General features: G+C 40.6%; 1 protein-coding gene across 3 annotated transcripts in view; it reads left to right on the forward strand.

Moving 5' to 3' along the window:
* Nucleotides 1-26,034, forward strand: part of TP53BP2 (tumor protein p53 binding protein 2) — a 68,650-nt gene that overhangs the window by 23,326 nt on the left and 19,290 nt on the right. For all 3 annotated transcript variants that reach the window (XM_048843286.2, XM_048843287.2, XM_075127062.1), the window contains exons 3-14: nucleotides 5,506-5,619; nucleotides 8,462-8,541; nucleotides 9,910-10,011; nucleotides 13,217-13,391; nucleotides 15,149-15,330; nucleotides 15,732-15,896; nucleotides 16,237-16,474; nucleotides 19,988-20,116; nucleotides 20,552-20,700; nucleotides 21,503-21,989; nucleotides 22,399-23,171; nucleotides 25,231-25,368. In XM_048843286.2, coding sequence (XP_048699243.2) covers nucleotides 5,506-5,619; nucleotides 8,462-8,541; nucleotides 9,910-10,011; nucleotides 13,217-13,391; nucleotides 15,149-15,330; nucleotides 15,732-15,896; nucleotides 16,237-16,474; nucleotides 19,988-20,116; nucleotides 20,552-20,700; nucleotides 21,503-21,989; nucleotides 22,399-23,171; nucleotides 25,231-25,368 — 2,732 coding nt within the window. The remainder of the gene's footprint in view (nucleotides 1-5,505; nucleotides 5,620-8,461; nucleotides 8,542-9,909; nucleotides 10,012-13,216; nucleotides 13,392-15,148; nucleotides 15,331-15,731; nucleotides 15,897-16,236; nucleotides 16,475-19,987; nucleotides 20,117-20,551; nucleotides 20,701-21,502; nucleotides 21,990-22,398; nucleotides 23,172-25,230; nucleotides 25,369-26,034) is intronic.

Genomic DNA, 26,034 nt, shown 5'->3' on the forward strand with positions numbered 1-26,034 from the left:
TCCAGCAAAATCAGGGAAGATCAGACTTGGTATTCCTCATATTTCTAACCTTTAAAACACATTCTTTTATTATTATGGTTTTAAAACAAACAAACAAAAACAACCACATGCACCCAAAAAAGCTTCCAGGCCTTCATACATCATAAATAGGCCAAAAAAAAAAAGAAAAGAAAACACAAATTCAATTTTAAAAGTGACCTTCTAAGAAAGTATTTTTTATTGTATAATTCACTGATTGTACAACTTCATTTTAATCATCACGAAGTACAGAAAGAAAGACAAATGAAATCAAGTTCTTGGTTTGCTTTGTTACTTTGAATTCTTACATTTATTTTCCAAGTGGTGTTGTACAGCTCACTGGAAGAGAACTATGTATACGTGCTCTTAGCTAAGAAAGAGAGAACCTTGGAGTCTGCATGTCCGTTAGGATCTTGATATAGGCTCTCATCCTGAAAACACTTATGCACGTTTAATTGTCCGTTTGAGCTCAATGGGACTTTTCCCCTGTGTTTTGCAGACTCAGGGCCATAAAACATACGGAGTTTTATTTGTAAAATCCAGTCATTAGCTGTATTGGTTGTACTCTGGAGAGAGACCCTTTAAAGACTAGGTAACAGACCAGTGCACTTTCCCAGAAGAGAGATGCAGAAACAAGAAATAAAGCAATTACCTGTGTGTGGTTTTATGTGTTACCCTATCCTTGTGATGTCTAAATGCTGTTTGTACAATTGTGTTTTTATAAGCCATATAAAAATAAACCTGGTATCTATGGAGTATTCCCTTTTGTAAGGAGAAACAAGCGAAATTTGGTTTTGGGGGAAAAATTGATCTAATATCCGATATTCTTCTGGGAACATTTGTGTTTACTAATGGAATTTTGTATTCATTTTTCAACACAAGCATTTGCTTACCTTTGTACAAAACCAGTATTTACTGGTCGTAAATATAAAAGCTATCTGCATGTTTCAAATTGCATTGCCTAACAAATAATTTAAACAAGGTGTAAATTTTTAACCAATTAGTTATGGTGGATTCTCCATCACTGACCGTTTTAAAATCAAGAAATTCCACCCACCCCCGCCCCAAAAGATCTGTTCTAGGAATTTGAGACATTCCATGGCCTGTGTTATGGCCTAAGTTCACACAGGATGATCACAATGGCCCCTTGTGGCCTTGGAATCTATTAATCTGACTGAAAATGGTGTAAGGCAGAAAAAGATGCTTTGGTGCAGTATGAATTAGAAACACATTTAGAAAGGGATATATTTGATCCAAAACCGCTACTGTGCCACCAGTAGTGGCCAATTGCAGTTATTTCAAATGAATCACATTTTATCCTGTGAGAAAATTGCTGTTCAACTCTTCTCACCTTTAAGATGAGGCTGTGCAAAATGAGTCCACTTTATTTTGCAGAGATTTAGGAGCTAGACCAGGGGTGGGCAAACTTTTTGGCCCAAGGGCCAGATCTGGGTGGGGAAATGGCTTGCAGGGCAGGGGGTTGGGGTGGGAGGGGGGTACAGTGTGCAGGAAGGGGCTCAGGGCAAGGTGTTGGGGCAGAGGAGGGGTGTGGGGTGTATGAGAGGGATCAGGGAAGGGGGTTAGAATGCAGGAGGGGTGTGCAGTGCAGGAGGGGACTCAGGTTGGGGGGTGCAGGAGGGGGCTCAGGGCAGGGAGTTGGGGTGTGGGATGCGGCTGGAGGCTCAGGGCAGGAAGTTGGGTGCAGGAGGGGTTCAGGCTCTGGCCCGGCGCCGCTAATCTGGAGCGTTACCATTCCTGGCCAGTGGGAGCTTTGGGGGAGGTACCCACAGGCAAGAGCAGCGTGTGGCGCTCTCTGCCCCCCCATCCCTAGGGGCTGCAGGGACGTGGTGTGGCCGCTTCCCAGAGTGGTGCAGCGCCACAGGGTTGGCAATCCTGCAGGCCGGGTCCAAAGCCCCAAGGGGCCAGATCTGGCCTGCGGGCTGTAGTTTGTCCACCCCTGAGCTAGACAGTTTAGAAAAATTGCTTTCAGTGGCAGGCAGCTATATAAATATACAGTTATTAAAACTGTTAAGTGACTTAAACACGGAGACGGGCTCTTCCACTGCTGACGAAGAAACAAAAGTTATGAGGCGCATCTTGAAAAATGAGGGCTCTCCAAATTAAATTACTGGGGTACTCTTTGGGTATCACTACCTCCTCCTCCTCTTTTTTTGTCTGGCCACAAGTTACAATAAACTTTTTCTCTGGTTCAGGGGGTTTTGGCTCCTGTTCTTGGAGCCTATTAAATTTGCTGTGAATGTTGGCGAGTAGATTTGCTGGAAACTGACATAAGGGGCTCTTTCTGCAGGAGCTATACATGCTATCTCCACAGTGCTCCCATCCTCTTTTTGGTTTGAGAAATAGGAGGCCAAGCTTTTAATAAATTGTTATCCCCTGTATGGCATCATATACCCTGTTACTTGATCACTGGTTTTGGCCAGGAAAACTGTTTCTACTTCCTTAATTACCAAGAAAAGTAATTAAAAGGAAGGAGTATGTATGTTATGTGGCTTTTTGATACAAGGAAAGAAGAAGTGAAAACAGAAGACTTCTGAATGATCCTCTTTGTCCTGTCCTTGGGTAGTTTGTGTTTTGATTTCTATTAGAACTCGAAAAATCTGTTTTGACCTTCCTTGAATTCACCAGTTAAGTGTTGACAGTATCCTCTTGTAAAGGGCATCTTCTTACTTTTGATTACTCAGTTCTGATTGAAGTATTGCCCAGTTTGCTAGGAATATGCCTCATCAGTCTTTTAAATATTCCTTGTTTAAGATGATGTGAATCTGACAGAGGTAACTTTTTTACATTGGGGTTTAGCAGATGAAGAGCTTTTCTAGCTGTCTAGACAAGTAACCGCTGGGAGACTGCTTTTTCTGTAACAGTGACCTAGTTGCTTATACTGTAAATCTAATCTCTTCCGACAATGACTCCAGTAATTTTCCCTCCTAGATGGCTTCAACATAGCTGAGGAATTTTTCATTTAAAGAAACCCTTTTTATATTGTGGAAGAAGAAGAAACAATAGTATCTGAATACTTCTATCTGTGTCCCCTTTCAGTTTTATAAGGGGGCATTCATGCTTAACAGCATAAATTCCTTTAGTCTAAAATTAACATTTACCTCTTAAAGAAAAACTCTCTATTCAAGATGAAATACTTCCTGACTTAAATCATTTTCCTCTCAGCCTTATCTTTGCCTTGAATTTAAAAAACGCAGATTGTAAATCCAATAGCAACAAAAAATTGCCTCCATCATTATGACATTTACTTGTATGTTATATCACATCATTCACCCTCTATTTGCTCTTGCCTTCTGAATGTAAGCTGTTCAGGTCAGGGACTGTCTTTTTCCTATGGTTTGTACAGCACCCAGGGCAAGGAGGCCTTGATCCTGATTGGGGCCCTTTAGGTGCTGCCATAATATATACATTTATAAATAATAATGGAAGTTCCACATATGTGGAATTTACTGTTATATCGCAGACATTGTCTATGCTCAGGAAAAAAAACTGTTTACATAATGAGTTATTAATATATTATTGTTGTAAAAAGCCTAGTATAGACAAGGCAAGTTGTAGCCTTACCTTGACCAGCTCTATCAAGATGAATCCGAAACTCAAGTTCGCCTCAGCTGGGTACATTGAGGTAAAACTACAGCTTGTTGTGTCTATGCTAGGATTTTACATTGCTAACTCATTGTAAACACAAGACGATTTTACCTAGTGTGGATGAGGCTTCAGACAATGCTGCTATTCTTATTTATTCTTTAAATAATAAAACCCACATAAATGGGTAAGTATCTAGGAGAATTAAAAATAAATAAATCCTGGCTCATGTGCAAAGACAGAAGGCCCCTAAGTCAATCTAAGTACTTTCCACCTCTAAACCCCAAGACATGAAAGAGTGGTCAAATTGCAAGAGAAAAATATGCTGGGGAGGGAGAGAATCGGTAGATGGAAGTAGTATACACAAAGGTAATCCATTGGGCAAAGATTGGTCACTCTAAAAATCCTGTAGGAGTCAAACGGCCAAAGAATGATGGATTTGAAGCTTTTTTTTTTTTTTTAATTAAAAAGGCCTGATTTCTGGTTGTGGAAGCTGGGAGCAGGAATGGAAAAAAATAATTTATGCATAACTTTATTTTAGCTTAAATAGGTAGATTAAAAATGTAGAAGAATTAGCAACCTCTTGGATACTTGCCCCATGAACTCTGACTTCCCATTGCCGCCGTCTCCTCCTCCTTTGTTTTCTCTCTGAGGCACGAATCCGAGATGTTAAGTGTTTGGCCTTTTCAGAATCATCAAAAATTAAGCCTGGCGTCATTCAAAATGCATATGATCTAACAGGAAATAAAATTGGCAACAAATTCTGCTTTCAGAGGTATTGTGCCAGATCAGTGGCTGATGTAAATCAGCATAACTACACTGAAGTCAATGGAGCTTGGCTAACGTACGCTGTCTGAAGATTAGGCCCAACAGCTCTTACCTGTGAGCATGAGTAGCTTGGGGCACATCAGGAAAAGATGGATGAACTGGCCACCACAGTAAAGCCTTTGTCTCTTGTCGCTTTACTGCTTTTGTTGTAGGATCCTCTCCACCCAGACAGGGCATAGAAGAGACCTCATTAGAGTCCAATAATATATATATATTTTGAGTTGTGTGCGCCTTTAAAATTCAAAGGTTATTAGGAAGATTGTAATATATTAAAGGGTTTCAAAAACTTTCTCTTATTGATATAAGCTCTTAAGGGTTGAATGATGTTTTAGCTATGGATTTAGGCAGATAGTTTAAAGCATACAAGCTTGCAAATTTTGACCTGGGTTGTTTTTATCCTGAAAAACACTACTTGAATATTTAACCCAAAAGTCTTTGCCTGAGCTTGAGTGCCTAAAGTTGCAGTCAAGCAGTGAGTCACCATCTATTGGTATAATTAAGGGAAGAAGAATCCTTTCTTTGGCCACCCTTTCTTTTTTTGGCCACTAACCCTAATTCACAGCGGTATTGGTAGCAAAAGCATCTCCATATGATTGGCCTCCTGCCAGTCCTTTGGTTGCCATTTTAAAGGAATGGAGAAATAGTATCATCTGAGGTACCATGGAATTGGAGGAAAAGCAACTTAAAATTGGTTCCTTGAAATGTTAAAAAGCTCAAATGATTTCAAAATATAGCACTAGCCTGCTATAGACCAAAGCTATAGACCATCTGTTGGCAACCACTTGAGTTGCAGCATTGCCTGGGAGGCCAATTTGCACACTCCTCTTTCATAGCACCAGATTTTTGTGGGTTACTTCCTTTGTTTTTAGAGGTGTGTATGCATTTTCAGGAACGCACTCTGTACAACTCCTATGTTTACATGTTATTGTCAGTTAATAAAGTTTTGGGGATTTTTCTCCCACCCACTCCAGTGTTTATGGTGAGTGTTTGTGAGGCATGAAAAGCATTGGTGGGATATGAAAGAGGTCTTACTGTATTGGCGTTCTGCTTTTTCAGAGCGTCCTGTAGCTGATAATGAGCGGATGTTGGATATTCTGCAGCACTTTGATGTCCAGAGAAACGAGGTTCGTTTCTTCCTTCGCCATGAACGTCCCCCTAGTCGGGAAACAGGTATGTGGTGATCTGAATTGCTCAAATCTGACTTAAAAGAAAAAATTAATTTCAGGCATTCTTAAGGTTAGGTTAACTGTTGCATGTCTGACTACAGTCTCTCTAACAGAGAGCCAGGATCCTCGGGGGCAGTGTTTGGTCTGACCTTCGTTTTGCCTGCAAGAAAATGCTACTGCCAAAAAACTTAGACTCACTACGTACACGAAATATGACTTCTATTAAGTTTCAGGCAGAACTGGGCTGGTTTAATTTGTTTCCTCCTCTTTTCCCCGCCCCCGCCCCCAGGCCCCCAATTCTTGTATGATCTAGAGAAACCCATATTTGCCAAACTACTTTCTATCTCCGTGGATTTTGTACAGTTATCCATCACCATGATATGTGAGAGCGTTCAGTGTTAAATAGATTGGCAGTAGCTAAGTCCCTACAGGACTTCAGTATTCCCCCAAGTAATATCTGCACCCTAACCCTATATTATAGTTACTGTGACTGTTTTCCATTTCCTCCTCCATTTGTTTATGATCTGTATTCTATGGGTTTTACCTGGAGAATATTTTACTGCTGTGTTGCCGAATTAGTAAACATTATTTGGCAAATTTAAAAGATGTAATATTTTACCCTTTCCAGCTGTTTATAAGCCTGTACATGTTTTGGTGGTCAAATGCAATGCACTTGTCTGTCACATTCTTAGAATGTGATAATTAATATTGCTTTGTGATTCTAATTGATAAAGCATATAAAAACACACATCATTCGGTTTACATAATAATGTTCATAATCATCCGAATTCTCTCCTGTAGAGTCTTTAAGATGTTTACTTTTAAATGAATGTGAAGTGATGGTTTGGGGGTGGTTTTTTTGCCATTTGGTCTTCAGATTTTTTGTAGTACCATCTCTCAGTTGCTAAAAGTGTTTTATGTACATTAAAGTCCATATGATCTAAACTAGGTAAGCAAATCTTGAAGCTCAAGAAATTTCATATTGATGATAGAATGAGGAGAATGAAAAGCTTATTCTAGACCACATTTATCTAGTAAGACCCTTCCTCCACAATTTAGGTGGCTGGGCATAGTTGTTAATCCAAACGAATCAGGATTCAGAGCAGAGGAGGGTGGTGTGTCTGTCTGACTTAAGTTGGCCTTAACTTGGCCAGATGCTGTATCCATATAGAAGCAAGCACATAGGCAAGAACGCTGCCACATTTAATAAGTCGTCCAGTACCAAGCTCTCAGAGTGGACATAATGTTAGTTTGTAAAATGCTGCATCAAGATGGCTTCTTCCTTCAGCATACTGGGGGCATAGGGTGAGGCATGATATTGGCACTTGGTCTCTGTGTCTTTAGTATGTAAACATTTTCGTAGAATTGAACAAGCTTATAGTTTTTAGGTAAAGACGCGTCCTGATAATTCTTATGGCAGTAAATGTGTTGGATTGAGCTAAACCTGGAGACAGATCCAGTGTAAAATAAGTATTTTTTCCCTACAAGTGTAAGTATCTAGCCAAAGATTCAAATGGTAAATATTAATATTTTAGGCAATTCCCAGTGACACTAATTTAAAAGCAACGTCCGAATATCATTCCAAAATGTTTTGGTTCACTGCGTTTTGGTCTAGATCATACCCTATACAGGCATTACCTGTGTATGGGCCAGGCTACTTCAGGTTTCATCTCCTGGAGTTTGTCATATTCATTCAGGTTAGCAGAATAGTATATGGTATGTGAGCCCTTGACTTTTAAGTATATAGGGACAATTGCCTAAGATGTTTGCTGACTGAGGGAGAAAATATTGAACCTACTTATTTGGGTCTTCTGAGGGTTTGAGTGCTTTTGTGGTATACAACCATTTAAAACCATCTTACCTTTCAAAAATAATTGTTGACATTAGGTCACCATAATTAAAAAAAAAAATCTTTGTGATTAGAGATGAAAATAACCCATATCAGTAAAATGTTTTAGTCACTGTATGAAAATAACCACCCCCCTGTATCATATCCCTCCGCCCTCACCCCCCAAAGTCATGGGGTGAAATTCTTGTCACAATGAAGTGATGGGGGGGCAGGCGCGGGGTGGCAGGTGTTGGCCGTAGACTTAAATGGGGACAGGATTTCATCACATTTATCACCCTGGTAAGTGTGCTACAAAGTGAGACTTCTACCTGAATTCTTGTTTAAAAAATAAATGCCTCTCTGGTCAGAAGAGTGACTTGGGTTATCAAATGATCTTAAATAACTTCTTTTTATTTTATTTTTTAACAGCATGTAGATGATTTGGCATTCACAATAATGTGACCTTTTGACTTTTTTCAATTTTTGCCAAGACAAACCACCAGGTATACATATCATCCCTGCACCAGAGTAGAGAATAAACTCCCTCTGTTATTGTTTTGGCTGACTGGGCTGCATTTTTGAATTCTCATCTGTCTGCCCATGTGAAGTACAGATGTCCAGTAGTGAGAATGAAGTGTCCTCTTTTACTGTTGAAACAGTCAACCCCTTTGCTTATGAGATAAGGCGAGTGAGTTCATGCAGTAGATTTTCCTGGCCGAGTGCTAGATTTAATTTTCATTTAGGATTTGACTCTTTTAATTTCCATGAAAAGAGAAGTAAGACCTGTGTTGTAGTGCTCTCCATATCACCAATGGTGGGAATAACCTTGTAACAGCCCATTTAGTAAAACATCCATGGTCTGCAGTTAAGTTTATTTTAGTGTTGATAAAGGCTCTCAAAATCTAGACTGAAAGAAAATGCACTCCCTCTCCTTTGCAAAGAACGTTTGTGTGTAAAGGGAGCAGTACAAATATTTCAAGTGTTACATTCTCCTTGACTGGTGTGTGTGTTAATCTAGGGAGTGGACAGAGACCACAGGATCTGAGCTTAAAGAGAAATGGTGTAAAAGTGGCTGCTGATCGACGATTAGAGAATGGGGTAAGCATTCAGTTAAAGTCTCTCTAATGCAGTTAAGCAGAGCCTTTCATTCTGAGTCACTGGTGCAAATCCAAACCCGGCAGACAAAGGCAGATATTTTGCTGGATCTTTGGTGGCCGCTCTGGAAAATATGCGGTCAGTCCACTCCACAAAAACACTATCACAATTGACACCCTTGTTGGCAGTCTCTGTAGAGATGTTAAGAACTAGAAAGGAATAGACTGAACTACCCAGTTCCTATATATCATCCCCACTAGGTTAAAACACAGTGGCAAAGGCAGTCTGAGGAAGCTTGCACTAGTGTGTACCTGTTCTGTGGCCAAGCAGAGCACTTCAGTCTCAGTACTGTCAATCAGATTCCTGCATCAGCATTAGATCTGCAGAATGATAGTTCTCTTAACAAACACCCAATAAGCAGAAGGAAAGGATAAATTTCCTTTATCCTTTGTTAGTTTATTGCTTATTTTTCCCAAATATTGCCAAAAGGTTGTTCATCTTGGTTCTGTGCTTCTAGTTGAGCTCAACTAGATCAGTTTCTTAGGAGTTGAAACCACTGCCATCTTAACTGCAAGTTCCCAAATCCAGGTTTAGCGTGTGCCAGTTACATAATGTGGTGATTGGGCCAACTTCAAATTGAGACTTAAACTCTGATTCCAGAAAACAAATTGGTCTTAGACTGCTTTGTAGGATGACTTCTCTGTGCTCAGGGATCCATCCTGCAAGGTGCTGTGAATCCATCAAAGCACTTAGTTCATGCTGATCTTAATCCAGATGGGTTCTTATAAAATATTTTGAATACATATACATTGTGCTATTTTGATTTCAATGGGCTATTCACCCAGTGCTTTGCTGGGTTGGGGCTAGAGTGCTCAGTACCTTACAAGCTTGTACAGTGCCATTATACCAGTGGTTCTCAACTTCTTTACCATTACGGGCCACATATGCAGCTCTTTGTATTTTTGTGTGGATGAGGCCCACATAAAAACACAATATACGTACTACCTGTATGACCTTGAGGATGTCACATGGGCTGCAGCTGTGTGCTGATTGATCTGCAAGCAGCCCACGGGCCACTGGTTGAGAACTGCTGCTTTATATGCTCTCTTGAAAGATGACCAAACAGGCCAGGTATTTCATAATAGATCCACAGTGGCATCAGTCTTTTTATTTAAAAAAAACAAACCAACCAACAAAAAAACTTTTTTAAAAGGGATCCTCTGGGATGAATTGTAAATGCATGACACTGGTAGATAAATTTGACTCAATATATTCTTTTTAAAAGCCTTTATTCTTTAATAACTGAACAGAACACACATTTTCAAAGTCTGAAAACATTAGATTTGACATATTTTGGATTTTCATCTGCAGATCAGTGTTCCCAGAATGGATATGACTCTGGCTGAACTGCAGGAAATGGCATCACGCCAACAGCAACAAATTGAGGCTCAACAACAGATGTTGGCTAACAAGGTACACTTGAAATATGTTTGTTTACAGTCCAGGAACAAAAGATCAGCAGAGTCCTTTTTCCTCCCCTTCCACACACCCACCCCCGCCCCTTTTTCTGAGTACTCTCAGTACGCCGGCTCCCTTTTGTACATTTGGACAATAATCTCAATAAGTGTTCCGTTCCTACCAGTATTTTCTGGTCAGGGGTTTATCTCCAACATTGTAAATAGCCAACAGTTTTAAAATAAAATGCTGATTAAATCAATCGCCCAGCTTGCTCAGATGATAGAGCATAACACCAATGTTGTAATTCATTGTAGTGGCTCTGCCAACCCCATTTTGCTCTGTATAGTCACCAGCTATTCACTGGATTTCATCAGTGAACCATGCTTTTGTCTCTTGGTGTAATACTCTCCGGTAACTATCTTGCTTTTTCGTTATAGAGTTCAACATGTCTGGCTTCCTAGGGCAGCCATCTGGAAAAGATGGGCTGGCTGTAGTGATAAAAAGGAACTAGAAACGTCTTTACAGACTAAGTCCTCAGTTCCTGTTCAACAAAACTAGTGATGGAACAACGGGAACTAGTGAATCAACAAAAATCATTCTGAACACTCGTGTGCAAAATCAGGGTGCAAACATCGTATTTGATTCAGGGATCATTCAGACATACTGCTCTTGAGAATGTCCCCATCAGTTGATGAGCCGTTGTCTGTGAACCCATCACATGCTGGCCTATCCTGACGTGTTTCCTGTTATCAGGTTTCTCCAGTTTCCTGTGCTTTGGAGAGTGCTGTACTGGAGAAGAAGGGCTGTATTGGCACTCCTGAGCCGATTGTCTCATCCCAACATTCTTTCTCTGCTAGTAACCCTGCCTCCCTTTGCTGTCACGCCACCACTGGCCTGTCTTTGTCTGCCATAGCTGTGATTGGAGTAGGACCAGCATGGACCAGAGAGCAGCTTTGTGCCTATAGGGCTAGACTGGGAGGTTAGGAGGGTGGAGAGTGGGATGCTTCTGGGAGAGGGAATAAAGAGTGGACTATGACAATAGGCAGGGAATGTGGGAGGGCAGAGTTTCCTTGGCTTACATCCCTCATTTTATTATCTGAATCAGCAGACTGGTCTGTAGAATTCTACAGGTTAATGCATGAAAAGTTTAAATATGGGTACTGAAACTCTTGATTCTCCATACCATTTGTAAGGTTACTAGAATTTCAGTAAGTCTTACTCAGTTGGGTGCTGGAAGCCAGTTTCATAACTCAGCTAGAGCAAATCCGAAGTGGTATAATAGCTTTTGATACCAAATCTTGCACATTTAAAAAATATCCACTGAGACTTGGTCTGAATTTGTTTGCATTTGGCAGTACAAGGTGGTGTGGAATATCACATGTAAGCACACATCAGGGATATAGTGACTGGAAGCACTGTCATATTAACATATGTCATGGTCAGCTCCAAACTGAATCTAACTCTAACAAGTGACTGGGATTTTACTCTTGAAGTTAACACTGCCAACAAACACCTACTTTGCTTGGGTAAATTAGTCAGGGGCAAAGCTTTGTGTCCCTAATCCCGCCAGATTAGCGATAAGAATGTCATGTGTTATCAAGAATGAATCGCTGTTAGGCTAAACTCACCTGGTTATATAAACACTTAACAACTATGAATAACCAGCCAAAAAATAAAGGGGAATAGCCGATAGTGTTAGAAATAGCAATAAATCTAAGTCAGGATGACATCTGCAAGAACAAAAATAGTAAATTCTTATTGCAAAGGAAATCAAACAGGAAAAACTGGATGTACACAGTTTCTCAATCTGCCCTGTGGTTGTCTTCCAGCATCTGCATAAATAATCTGGATGACCATCCATCAGGCAGGTTTTCTATGTGGCCTGCACCTTGCAAATAAGTTGTCTATTGGATGTCCTACAGAAGAATTTGTTTCAACTGGGATGCCTCTTTCTTTCCTGGAGGATTATTAGGAAGTCCAAGTTGTTCACACACCCAGTCTTTTCACCATTCCTGCTGAGTTACTCCTTTCATTTGTTCTCAAGGCCACCTTCCAGCTGAATCCTATCAGATCATCTCTGAAGAAAATAAACCAATTTATGCTTTTCTAGAGCAGTGATTTTCAACATGGGGTCCACAGACTGCCTGAGACTTCCAAAGGGGTCCATACTGCCATTTGCCCCTTTTTAAGGGGTCCACAAATGAAAAAAGGTTGAAAACCACTGTTCTAGAGTGAGGCTGTGATGTTTACTAGTTGGTATTCCCGAGCACGTGGGGGAAAACACCAAACTGATGCAACATAGGATACTGCAGGTGCTACTTGGGTTAACTATGAAAGTGACCCACGTGGCCCTTTTTTCTTCAAGATCATTAAAGACCAATATTTTCAAACATGACTAGTGATTTTGGGTGCCTCAAATTCTGCCCAATTTGAGATGCCTTAAAGGGGCCTGGGTGTGTGTGTGTGAGGTTTGTTTGTTTCCAAAAAGTGCTGAGCACCCACCCCAAAACACTGGTCATCTTTGAAAATCTGGGCCATGATATTTTGATGGGGTGCTTGAATAACCCCTGGTAACTATATATTCTCCATTAACTGCTGGAACAAACTACCAAGGGAAGCAGTGGCATCTCCGTGTCCTGAAGTCTTTAAATCAAGACTGCGTGCCTTTCTGGATGGACTTAGTCAAACACAAGCTATTGGGCTCAATATAGGGTAACTGGGTAAAATCTCTTAGCCTGTCAGATACAGGAGATCAGACTAGATGATATAATGGTCCCTCTGCCTTTAATCCAATTGTTCATAGAGTCATACATTTTAAGATATGGAGATGCTTTTCTAGTGCAGCATCAATGGTACTCTGGTTTAGAACTCTTGGAGAGACAAATGCACCTTTCCTGCCAAGGCTGTCATTGGAGAATTGATGTGGCCAGTTCAGCACATGGATTCTATGCTGTGTGCTTCTCTCTTGGAAAGACTTCACAACCCACTTCTGTAAGCAAAGCCAGTCACCTTTGTTGTAGTAGCTGTGATCATTACTTTCCTGATCTGAGACGTCTGACATCTGATTATGGGATAGAACCTTAATATGCAATACGTGACATGCTACTTTGTCTCTTAAGACTACTACATCTGAGATTATATCCATCAGTACATTACCTTGATCAAGCATATAACCTATTCAAAAATTAATTGCTAAATTGCTTCCTGTCTCTACCTGCAGGAGCAGCGTTTGAAATTCCTGAAACAGCAGGATCAGCGACAGCAACAGCAAGCTGCTGAAAAGGAAAAACTTAAGCGACTAAAGGAAATTGCTGAGAATCAGGAAGCCAAGTTGAAGAAAGTGAGAGCACTCAAAGGCCATGTGGAGCAGAAAAGACTCAGCAATGGAAAACTCGGTGAGCCGCTCTAGAGAGGACATATTGGGGGTGGGGGGAGAGAGTTGTTGTCTGAAATAGCTCATAAAACATTCTTGGACAGTGGAACTTCCATTTTAAAATTTAAAGCTTTTCAGTTAAAATGTTCCTGTGCAGAGTCAATCAACTGAATGTTTTTAAAAATCTGAAAAATATTATTAAAATATCTGTTAGGTGATCCCTTTGATCTCCCTGCAAATGGTGGGTTGATGCTTAAAGTACATTTTTCTATCTTTTTGTCCAATTTCATTTTAAATGTCCAAACAATGTTTCTACCACATCCCTAGGGAAACTCTATTCTTCAGCCTAGTATAGTGTTTTTAACTTCATCCTAGTTAAACTTCCTTTGAATCACATTTAAATATTTTTTTTTCCATCCTTGATATTAGCAACCTTTAAATATTTAGACTGTTACATCCTCCTCCTTTAATCATCCCTGACAAAAGCACTGCATGGCATACTATCCCTACTGCCTTTTGAACAGGAGCTGGCTTCTTAGACTCTAGTTTATTTTTTTGCAATACTACTTTTGTGATTATCTTGCCACCAAATAGTTTTTTGGGGTGTCGCATCTTGGCCAGTTGATCATAGTGTCACATGCTTGCTTCAAATTTCATGAGTTCAAATATTTTCTTTCCCCTTCTATATAATAGTATTGTGCAAAGAGGCTTTTTTACAGCAAAGTTGAAAGAAAAATAGTCTTATTCATGTCAAAAACACACATGGTGCTTTACAGATATAAATTAAAGCAAGGCCCCAGGCTTGAGCAGCTTACAGTATAACTCAAAGATAATGCAATGAGCAGACATCAGATAATGAGTGGAAGGTAGTAATGGGTCAACAAAATAAGCAAAGTTGGGAAACTGTTGGGAAAATATGTTATAGGTGACAGTATGTTTATGCCTGCTTCTGTAATTTTCACTCCATGGATCTGAAGAACTGAGGTGTGTTTTTTTTTTTTTTTTTACCCACAAAAGCTTATGCCCAAATAAATCTTAGTCTTTCAGATGCCACCAGACTACTCGTTGTTTTTGTGGATACAGACTAACACTGCTACCCCTCTGATACTTGGCAGTCCTTTTAGTTGTCCTGTCTCATTAACTACTTATAAGACATACAATATTAATTAAAGTTTAACACAATAATGGGTTCAGACAGTAGAAATTCCTGATTTGGAGTGTCTCGATAGGATGCTATTTGTGATAAGCTTGTAAGTCCATTCAGAGATCCCAAGAGATTTGATGACATATTGAATAACTTGGGTATATACTCAGTCATTCATACTATCTAACGATAAGACTCTGCATATTGTAAAAGCACCTACCTGAGTGTTACGGGGTTAATTTCCTTGAGCAGTTCTTGCATGATGCTGGAGTTAGCTTCCTCCTGGTAACTCAGCCTGATAAGTTTGCATTCAAATGATCAAAGCAATATTTATTTTGGTTGTTTCTCACCAATGCATTTGATGCACAGAATTAATGTTAAATTTGGGATTTACTGGAACTAACTTTCCTTACTATATATTTTGCAAAGACCCAGAAAACAAATTAACTTTAGTCTAAGAAGCACCTATAAAGGATATTTGTGTCCAATTGATTTGTAACTGCCTGTTGTAGACCTGGCTCCAGCACTGTGCTGAAGAACTGCAGGGTGTTCTCTGTTCCCTTAACTGCTGCCTTGGATGCAACCCACATTTGGTTCTTTCTCAGCTGCAGCTATTGTGCTTTCTTCCTTTCTAGTGGAGGAAATTGAACAGATGAACAGTTTGTTCCAGCAAAAGCAGCGAGAGCTGGTACTGGCTGTGTCAAAGGTAGAGGAACTTACCAGACAACTGGAGATGCTGAAGAATGGCCGGATTGATGGTTACCATGACAACCAGTCTGCTGTAGCTGAGCTTGACCGACTGTACAAGGAGCTGCAGGTGATGGCAAATCTGCTTTGTAAATGAGAACTTTCAATAATGGCTAAAAGTTGGTAGGTCCGCTACTTGTCTTAAAAATACAGCACATTTCTATTCCTCCAAAGCCATAGAGCTGCATGAGATGTACATAGTCTTCAGTATTGTGAGAGCAGCATATCTATCCTATTCAAGATAACAGGTGGAATATACTGTATTGAACAGGTTGTATATATTGTTAAAGCAAAATTGACTAATCAACAGATTGTTATGGGGGGGGAAAAAAGAAAAAAGTAACCTCAATTTGTGTGTATGACTTTACCTTTTAGAATTCCGTTTATTTCCTCAAGTGCCTCCTGGTCTTCATCCTGAATGCTGATCTGTTTTTTGTTCTTGGTTTGTTCCCCCCTTTTGAATATATTTAGTTGAGGAACAAACTGAACCAGGAGCAGAATGCCAAGCTGCAGCAACAGAGGGAGTGTTTAAATAAGCGCAACTCAGAGGTGGCAGTTATGGATAAGCGTGTTAATGAGCTGAGAGATCGACTGTGGAAGAAGAAGGCAGCACTGCAACAGAAGGAGAATGTACCGGTAAGGGCTGGATAGTTGATGATAATCCTGTTTAGTTTGCTGCCCAAACAATATTAAGTCAAGACCCTGCTTGTGGGGAAGGCTGTTCTTCTCTCACCCTTGGTGGTGATAGTCTTGTGTTATTAAAGTGCTTTTCATGCTGCGTTGGTGTTAACCTACTTAGTGTTCATAGGCAAGAGCTTTTTTTATGCTGCTGTTAGATAGCCCTGGTATATTTACTTGGACTGTAAAGAAACCTTACTTTTAATAAGAGAGTGCTACTGCTTTTTTATGCCTCTTTCCTGACTCCTGTGGTGTGTACTGCCATATTCAATTATTTTTACTTGCATTCTTTATTTAGATTTCTTCAGATGGGAATCTACCCCAGCAAGTGGTATCTGCCCCAAGTCGCGTGGCAGCGGTAGGTCCTTATATCCAATCCTCCACCATGCCACGTGTTGCATCCAGGCCTGAACTTCTAGTGAAACCTGCATTTCCAGAGGGGATCCCAACTTTGCAGGCACCTGATGGTCCACTGAAAACACAAACTCTGCCGAATATGAGAGCTGCAGGTGTTTCTCAAGCTAAAGCTTCTGCTGGTAATTTATCTAATTCTCAGTTTCTATTAAATTCCTTCCACAAAAGCTGCTTTTTTTTTTTTTAAACTTTCATCTTCTTCTACTCTCTCTGTCTTTACATTAGCACCCCAAACAGTATTACAACTAGATTAAAATGACTGTGTTGGTTAGCGATTTTCCTGCCATTACAGAGAAGGAGACCAATTCAGCATCTGTGTACCCTAGCAGATTGGTGGGAATCCTGAAGATGTTATACTCAGTAATGAAGCAATCCAAGATCCTTTATCACGCATTTGGGGAATAAAAACTGTAACACTGGCTTTACTATAAATGTTCAGTCATTGGTGGGGTGGAGGGGAAACGGGCTGACCTTTGGTGGCAAATTGCTGATCATAGGATGACTATGAGCCACCAATGTGATATGGCTGTGAGAAAAAAGCTAATGCGGTCTTGGGATGCATCAGGCGAGGTATTTCCAATAGAGATAAGGAGGTTTTAGTACCGTTATACAAGGCACTGGTGAGACCTCACCTGGAATACTGTATGCAGTTCTGGTCTCCCATGTTTAAGAATGAATTCAAATTGGAACAGGTACAGAGAAGGGCTACTAGGATGATCCAAGGAATGGAAAACTTGTCTTTTGAAAGGAGACTCAAGGAGCTTGGCTTGTTTAGCCTAACTAAAAGAAGGTTGAGGAGAGATATGATTGCTCTCTCTAAATATATCAGAGGGATAAATACCGGAGAGGGAGAGGAATTATTTAAGCTCAGTACCAATGTGGACACAAGAACAAATGGATATAAACTGGTCATTGGGAAGTTTAGACTTGAAATTAGACGAAGCTTTCTAACCATCAGAGGAGTGAAGTTTTGGAATAGCCTTCCCAGGGAAGCAGTGAGGGCAAAAGATCTATCTGGCTTTAAGATTAAACTCGATAAGTTTATGGAGGAGATGGTATGATGGGATAACATGATTTTGGCAATTAATTGATCTTTAAATATTCATGGTAAATAAGCCCAATGGCCTGTGATGGGATGTTAGATGGGGTGGGATCTGAGTTACTACAGAGAATTGTTTCCTGGGTATCTAGCTGATGAATCTTGCCCATATGCTCAGGGTTTAGCTGATAGCCATATTTGGGGTCAGGAAGGGATTGGAAGAGGCCCTGGAGGTTTTTCGCCTTCCTCTGTAGCATGGGGCACGGGTCACTTTCTGGAGGATTCTCTGCTCCTTGAAGTCTTTAAACCACGATTTGAGGACTTCAATCGCGCAGACATAGGTGAGAAGTTTTTCGCAGGAGTGGGTGGGTGAAATTCTGTGGCCTGCGTTGTGCAGGAGGTCAGACTAGATGATCATAATGGTCCCTTCTGACCTAAATAGCTATGAATCTATGTAGGGAGCAACAGTTTGGTCTTGGTTACTGGTCTTGGTTACTCCTGCTGGTGTAAAAGGAGTGCTTGTGGGCTTGGCATGTTTTTTCCATGCAATTCTTGCCATGAGATGACATTTGCTTTACCTCTAATCAGTCAATGTGGAAAAATTGAGAGATGTAAAAACATCCTTTGTGCTTTCACAGGGACACAAGACCCCTGAGAGAGAAATGCATAAGAGAAACCCAACATATCGCAAAAGGGGGAAAGAGGCTGAATTGTGCAGTACTCATTGCTCCTCTTCTTCATTCCTTCCCCATCACTAATATTTAAGAAGTAGTCATTGCACAGAAATGGTGCAAATGTCCTTCACTGCTCAGCAAATATTTTGGAAGTAAAGACTAAAATTGCTGGAGTGGAACTCAAGCCTTGGTGTAATAGGGACTCTCACCTCTTGAGTGCCTCTTGCTGCTTTCAGGGGTAACAAGTCCAACAATGCTATTTATCTACCCTCATCAGGGTCTTCAGCCCTAGCTCTGGGCCCTTTAAATTCAGCTCTTTACTTGGACTTCCAAACAACCCTTGTCTCTTTCTGAGGGTTTACACCACTTCACCAGTGGGGGAACCTGGGCCTGCCCACTACTCTGGGCTCCAACCCCTGAACCCTATAACCACAGCCACATACTGCTCATTTCAATTTGTTGCTGCTACTTCCCTGGGCCTCCTCCCACCTGGCCCCTTTATCTTCACCCCCATCTTAGGGGTTAAAGTTCTCAGGACCTCTAGTTCCCAGCTTCAGCAAATGCAGACACTACCAAATTCTAGTAGTCCCTCAAGCTCCTGTGGCCAGAGAAGAACACCCTGCCGTTTCTCTCTGGTCCCAGCAAGGAACTGACTCACTAAGGCAAGGCCCCGCAACTCCCATTTATCTGAGCCTGCTGGGCTCGGATTGGCTGCTTCTGTACAGCCTCTCTAGGCAACCCTGGAGGACCCACCTTGGTTGCCCCATTCCTGGGGTTATGTGTAGTAGGACCATGGGGCCTCCAGTAGGAGGCCACGAAGGATCTGGTACATAGCATCACACTTGGCCATAGTGAAACCTAAATTTTAATCACCAGAGCTCTCTGTCCTATATCCACCTTTGATTCCCTTCTCTTGAACCTATGACCTCGCTCCTGCCCCTGTTTTCTCATTTGTTGACCCCGGGAATCAGCTGATCCCTGGTTCCATGGCTTTTTGATTGAAGGGGAGTGGGCTTTTAATTTTAGACAGCAAATAGAAAGCAAGGTTAGCAGCCTATAGTGAAACCTTGCTATGTGTAGTGCTGTGCTGCTTCTGCATGAGATTGACTCACTCTAGTTATATCTTATCTCTAGCATGGTCATAGTCACTGGTTACCAAGAGGTACTATTTCTGATCTTTTAGTTCAGAACAGAAATTGTCTTAAAAGTTTGTCCTCTGTTGTTAAAGTAGAAATCCAGTTCAAATATTATTAGAAGGGTGTTATCTTGCAAATACATAGTGAAACTGTTTACTTCTACAATATTGAAACTAAGAACAAGATCTGTGCATCAGCTTAATTGTTTTTGAAGTAGACTTTATATCTGCTCTAGTGAATTTAAAGAGCATCCCTCTCTAATTCAGTGTCTGTGTGCACACTGAATATACAGATTATTTTTCTGCTGTTTTGGATGTCACTAGCTGGATTTACTACTACTTTAATGCATCATATTTTTCTGTAGTTTGCATTAAATCCCTCTTCCTTCCCCCCTCCCCCGCAACCCCAGTTTCTTGTTTTACAGACTATATTTTATTAGCTAAGGAAAGTTGCATACCAACCAGGAGCATGCCAGTGAAAACACCAGTCTAGGGGATTTTGCCTAAAAAAGTTACAATCCCAAAATGCAGACAAATACCGACATTAGTGAGCTTCACTGCTGTGGGAAATATAAAAGTTGGGTTAATTTTTTTATGTTGTAATTAAAGGCAAAATGTGTCCAAGCCTTGCAATGGATTCTTAAAAAGCCTGAGAAATCTAGAGTGATATTTATCTTAAATTATATGCTGGAGGAATCTCATTTAATGAAGAGGCTAATGAACAATGGTCAATAAATGAAAATGGTTTTAGTTAAAACTGTTTTTCTTTCCTCCGTTTATACACTAGGCCCTACAATCCCAGGTTTAAAACCTCCACCATCTGTCCCTGAATGGTGTAATTCAAATGCAGACAATTTCATTAGCCAAGGACCAGTCTCTTCTTCAGCAAAAGGAAATGTGACTAATGAAGGGCAAGGTAAGTTCTTATTTGTCTTGTACAAAATTTACGTTTTATTCATATTTGCTAATCTATACACTGGTGAGAAACCAGTTAACATTTATGAGTTGATATTCACTTTAGTAATAGAATTGAAGACAGTAGGTTTGCTACAGTAACCTGCAAAAACCACTAACAATCTACTGGTGGTTGGTTTTTTGTTTTTTAAAGCCCCTAATTTTGTATGGTGGTGTTACAGTAGAGAATATTGCCCACAGACCTGGTCTGGTTTGGTTTGCATCTTATGTACAACTTTTCTTGGGGTCTTTAGGGTATGGCTTGGGGGTGTGGGGTAGGATTATATAAAAGCTTCCCTATACAAGTCCATACAGTGACAGAAGAGTAAAATGGGCCTCTTATTGATGCAAATGGATTCCAGATATTTGCCTTAATTCTGCCTTTCCTCTCCTTCAGCTGGTGATGGAGAGACTCTCCTGCGAGAGAAGAAGGAGAAAGTGCGTCCTTTCTCAATGTTTGATTCTGTGGATCAGTCCACTGGAGGGCCAGCATTGGGCTCGCTGAGAAAAAACCAGAGCAGTGAAGATCTCCTGCGAGATGCTCAGGTATGCAGAAAATGCATAGTCCTCTTCTAGTTTTGCACTTATCTCATTTTCCTGCATTCCAGGAAACCCTTCCATTAATGATTGCCGCACAGCTTCACAAACACTGCCATAAAAAAATTGTGAAAGGGCCCCCGTTCTTTTCAGGGAATACTAGAGGGGAATTGTAGGCTTCTAATGTGAGTAGGTAGCTCTCAAAATCAACACCCTCTACTTACTCTGAGTATTTATCATGAGCAAGTAGTTGTGCTATTCACATTTGCTTGCATGCGATCAATATTTCCTTGCTAAGATGCTATACAGAACCTATGCTTTAAAACAAACTGTTTAGGTTTGAGTATCTGTTTACACAATTTGGTAGCATCCCTTAAATAAATCACAACAGGATTCAGTAATCTGTGACTAAAAATTCAGGTGCTACATGTGAAAATAGAGAGGATACAGAAGTTAGAATAAGCGTATGTATGTATCATTGTAGTAAATATCCTGCTAGCCTTACAGAACTACTGTGATTCCTCCATAATTTGATCACTTTAACAGACCCTTTCAACTGCCAGATATTTAGACTTTCTGTGGCCAATTCAGGGATTGTGTACAACAGCTGTGATTATAATTCAAATCTTGGTATTTCGTGCATTCTTATGAATAACAATAGAGACCATAAATAGCACTGCAGAAATAATCACATCTGTAGCTATTGTGCTGTCTACACAGTGTCTTTCCCACCAGATCTGTTAGAACACCCTTTTTAAAACAGTGCCAGATTAGACTTTCATTAATTCAGCTATATTTTTTTGTCTTGCAGATTGCCAACAAAAATATGACAAAAGTACCACCGCCTGTTCCCACTAAACCAAAACAGATAAACTTGCCTTATTTTGGTCAAGCCAGTCAGCTACCTTCTGATACTAAGCCTGATGGAAATCCACAGAAGCTGCCTTTGGCTATTGTAACAGTGGGGAACAAACAGAAGTCAGCAGCCCAGCAGCCACCCCATAATTCCCAGCAAATCCAACAACGAATCTCTGTGCCTCCCAGTGGTCCTGCCACTAGCCAGGACCAAATTCTTTCCTCATCCAAACAAGAGAGCCCACCTGCAGCAGCTGTGAGACCTTTCACCCCTCAGCCATCCAAAGAAACCCCACTTCCATCATTTCGAAAGCCACAGACCGTGGCTGCTAGTTCAATATACAGCATGTACACGCAGCAGCAGACCCCTGGGAAGAATTTTCAGCAGGCAGTGCAGAGCGCCTTGACAAGGGCACAGACCAGAGGCCCCCACTTCCCAAGCAGTAAGGATGTGGATATCTTTCACTTTCCTTTGTAAAATTCCATGGGAACTGTAATGTGTATATCTTTCTTGGGGAATCAAGAGTGATATGGAAGCTATAAATTGTTAGCTACTAAAGGTCAGTGTTTGTAGTGGAGAGAACAGTAGTGAAGTGTACATTGTCAACTCCTCCCCCCCCCCCCCCCGCAAGATGCTTGTGTAAAATATGGTTACCTGTATCTGTCCTCTGACCCTGGTCTCTAAAACAATACCTTTCTTCCAACTTTGGGGAGGTGTTATTTTAATATCTGGAGGATAAGGCTGGTTTCTAGCAGATTCAAAAGGATACGATTATTCTACCTTCTCACTATAGTAGATAGTTCTTTTTGTTGGTCAAATACTTAATTTTCTCTTTCTGAATTGCTCATCAGTGTACGGCAAGCCTGTGATTGCTGGAACCGGTGCACAAAATCCGTCACAGCAGACGGAGAACGTCTACTCAAATAGCCAAGGCAGTCCGGAGCCCGAAATGGAGACAATAGCTTCTGCCCATGAGAATCCTGAAACTGAACGAATTCCTCGCCCACTCAGCCCAACCAAACTGTTGCCTTTCTTATCCAACCCTTACCGAAATCAGAGTGATGCCGATTTGGAGGCCCTAAGGAAGAAGCTGTCTAATGCACCAAGGCCACTGAAGAAGCGTAGCTCTATTACTGAGCCAGAAGGTCCGAATGGGCCTAATATTCAGAAGCTTTTGTATCAGAGAACCACTCTGGCTGCCATGGAGACTATCTCAACCCCATCATATCCATCTAAACAAACCTCCACGTCTGCCAGTCCTGAAAGCCCAACAGAAATCCAGAACCCTTATCTAAGCACAGAATCTGAGAAAGAAGTGGTTCCTTCCACACCTGAACCAGCCATCACCGAGGAAGCAGAAAACACAAGCACAGATCAGAATGAAGTGCCTCTGCCTTCAGCAGGCCTAGATAGCGTGCCTGAGGTAACATCAGACAGTGATGCACTCGTGCAATCTGAAATGGAGGAACCAAGTCTAGAGTCATCAGAACCACTGGAAGTTTACATGGAGGAATATCCTCCATACCCACCACCTCCTTACCCATCAGGAGAACCAGAGGGATTGGGAGAGGACTCCTTCAGTATGCGACCCCCTGAAGTCACTGGACAGTTTTCCTTACCTCCTGTAAGTACCAGCCCCTCTAGTTAACCTAAGATTTGATTACTTCATGGGTCGTTTTAGGCTTCACCAATAGAAGCTGTGCATTGCACTGTGTAGTAGGCTGTAGAGATTTCCTACCAGCATGTGGGAGAATAGTCACCTTAGCAGGCTATAAGTCCCTCTCTGTCAGTGTCCAGTCTAGCTGTATTGATATCCTGTTTTTCTCTAAAAGTATTTACTCTGGTTAAAAATTTCAAATACTACTCAACACAGAACAATCCTAGAGTTCCTTTTTGGGTTTGTGAAAACGGCGTTCTCAGCATAAATCTCCATTTCACGCAAAGCTAATTCCATTTTAGAGGTAATAAAATTGTGGTTTTGAGATGGTAAATGCTTCTTGAAATCTATATTCACATTATTATTGATACTTGGTGGAGCCTAATATGCTTAGTACAGGATCATGTTGTATATTGGAAGTGTACTATCTAAACAACTTGTTGGTGCTAAAGGCTATAGTTAACTTTCATTCTAAAATTGGCACAAGATACTTGCATCCATTTTACTGAAGTTTAGTTGTTTTTATGATTCTCTACAATTCCAACTAATTAGCATCCATCAGTGTAGTCCATATGGGTTAATGGTGCCACTTACGAGCTACTAAAATAAACAGTAAGAAAACCCGTTTTGAGACAACAAAACATGCCTCACAACCACTGGTTTAGAACAGAAATGTTAAATGTTTTCGGTTCCACACGCAATAGGTTGGTGTACAAAAGTGGGATTCCACAAAGTCAACTGGAAAGCAGAGGAGCTAATAGCTTTCAATCCAGTTCACTTTGTCTTCTGATGTTGCATGGAGTACCAGTTACCTTCCCCCTCCCTCCGCCACCCCCCAAAAAAAGCCCTTAGCAGAAAACTTGCAGATGTAAAGAACTTGAACAATCGGGATTTCCCATATCCCAAGAACTCAATTCAGTTGATCACCTTTGAGGCCATTTTGAATGTATTTTGGAAACTTTTCTCTTTGCAATACTGATTCTAGACTGATGTGAAGAAATGAGTCAAGAAGTTGAGCCCATTTCTTGACAGGCTGGTTTGGTTTGGTTTGTGGTTTTTTTTTTTTTTTGGTTTTTTTTTGTTGTTCTTGTTGTTGTTGAAAAATCCTGGCTTTTTGTAATTTATTTTTCTGGAAATCTCAAAGTAGTGTCAATCCACTTACAGATCATAGATTGGTCTCTTCATCTGCAGAATGTTTTTTGTTTTGTTTTTGTTCCTGTTTATTTAAATGAGCAGAAGCCAATATGACTCACTTCTGTTGACATCTTTTTTCCTGACATATGTTAGCAGGAATTTGCATAGCCCTATGAATAATGTTTGCTGCTGCTGCACGGGCAGCTGGGGATATCGCTGTTTTTAACAAATACTCATTCTCAACAATAGTGTGTTGGGCTTTAAAATAAGTGTTTGTAAAGTCAAAATTGTTTCCAACACAGCTGTAAAAGTGTTAACTTAGATCTAAATATGGTTCTACAGGATCCCTTTAAAATTTTCTTTAATGTAGCCAGATGACTTGCTTCTGTAATCCCTGTTCCTACTAACGAGTTTTTAATAATTTGTTGAAATCCAGAAGGACTGTAATTTACACCAGCGTGTTAAAAATGTCTTATGGAATCCTAATTTTTCATCCTTCTAGTTACTGTGTAGCTTTTGACAGATTGATGATAAAATGCTGTGAATACAAAAATGCACTCATTCAATAATATTTTATCTTGTTAGTATTTTTAGTTGGCTTCTGGTTTAATGATTTTGCCGTGTTAGGACCATGGGAATTGCTGTATTAGACTGGACCATCAGTCTCATCTCCAGCAGTGGCCCTTATCTGAGCCCTCAGAGGCTGGCAAAAATCTCCCATTATGTATCTAGCTATCTCTGCAGTGCTATGCAGGAAGAGTAGTGGTTTAGAACATCATAAGTCTAGATTTCATAATAAGTTTCTACCATTGTTCTCAGTGTATCAGTTTTGTATTCTTGTTCCACCTAGGCAAGAATTCCTAAAACCTGTATTTTTCCCCCCGCCCCCCAGGGGAAGAGGACGAATTTACGTAAAACTGGCTCCGACAGGATTGCCCATGGAATGAGAGTGAAATTCAACCCCCTTGCATTGCTTTTAGATTCATCTTTGGAGGGAGAATTTGACCTTGTGCAGAGAATCATTTATGAGGTAAAAATATTATAAGAGATGTGATTAAAATTGAAGTTTATCTGTACATGTCTCCGTTTGTAATTTAGAGAAACTTTGACATTAAATGTTGAGAAGATGGCATCAGGTCTATAAGAGATGGTCCCACTTATGGGTCAGTTCAGTTGGCAGCATATCCATAGTGTATGTTCTGGATATTCAATGTTAAGTCTTTTTAGGGAATAATTTTGCCATGTTGTCCGTAGTATGTCTTGACCTCTTCTGACACTATGTAATCTATAATATATCAAATGACTTGATAACACACAAATACAAATCACTAACTTACCTTGCTTACGTTTCAATGTGAAATACTCAAGAATCCTGACTCCCAATTCCAAAAAGTTGCCATGCCATCCCTCTAACATTTAGCTCTGATCAATTCTGTAATTATCTGGACACTGCAAGTATTCCCTGTAAACCATTTTCAGTGTTTGACTGTTACAGTGAATTTGAGTTAAGTGTACATGTGAGACTTCATGGGGGTTTGTATTCATTTAGTTCAGGGGTTCTCAAACTGGGTGTCATGACCCCTCAGGGGGTCACAAGGTTACTACTTGGGGGGTTGCTAGCTGTCAACCTCCACCCCAAACCCTGCTTCGCCTCCAGCATTTATAATAGTGTTAAATATAAAAAGTGTTTTTAATT

The sequence above is a fragment of the Caretta caretta genome, chromosome 3, assembly GCF_965140235.1.
Source record: "Caretta caretta isolate rCarCar2 chromosome 3, rCarCar1.hap1, whole genome shotgun sequence".
Lineage (NCBI taxonomy): Eukaryota > Metazoa > Chordata > Testudines > Cheloniidae > Caretta > Caretta caretta.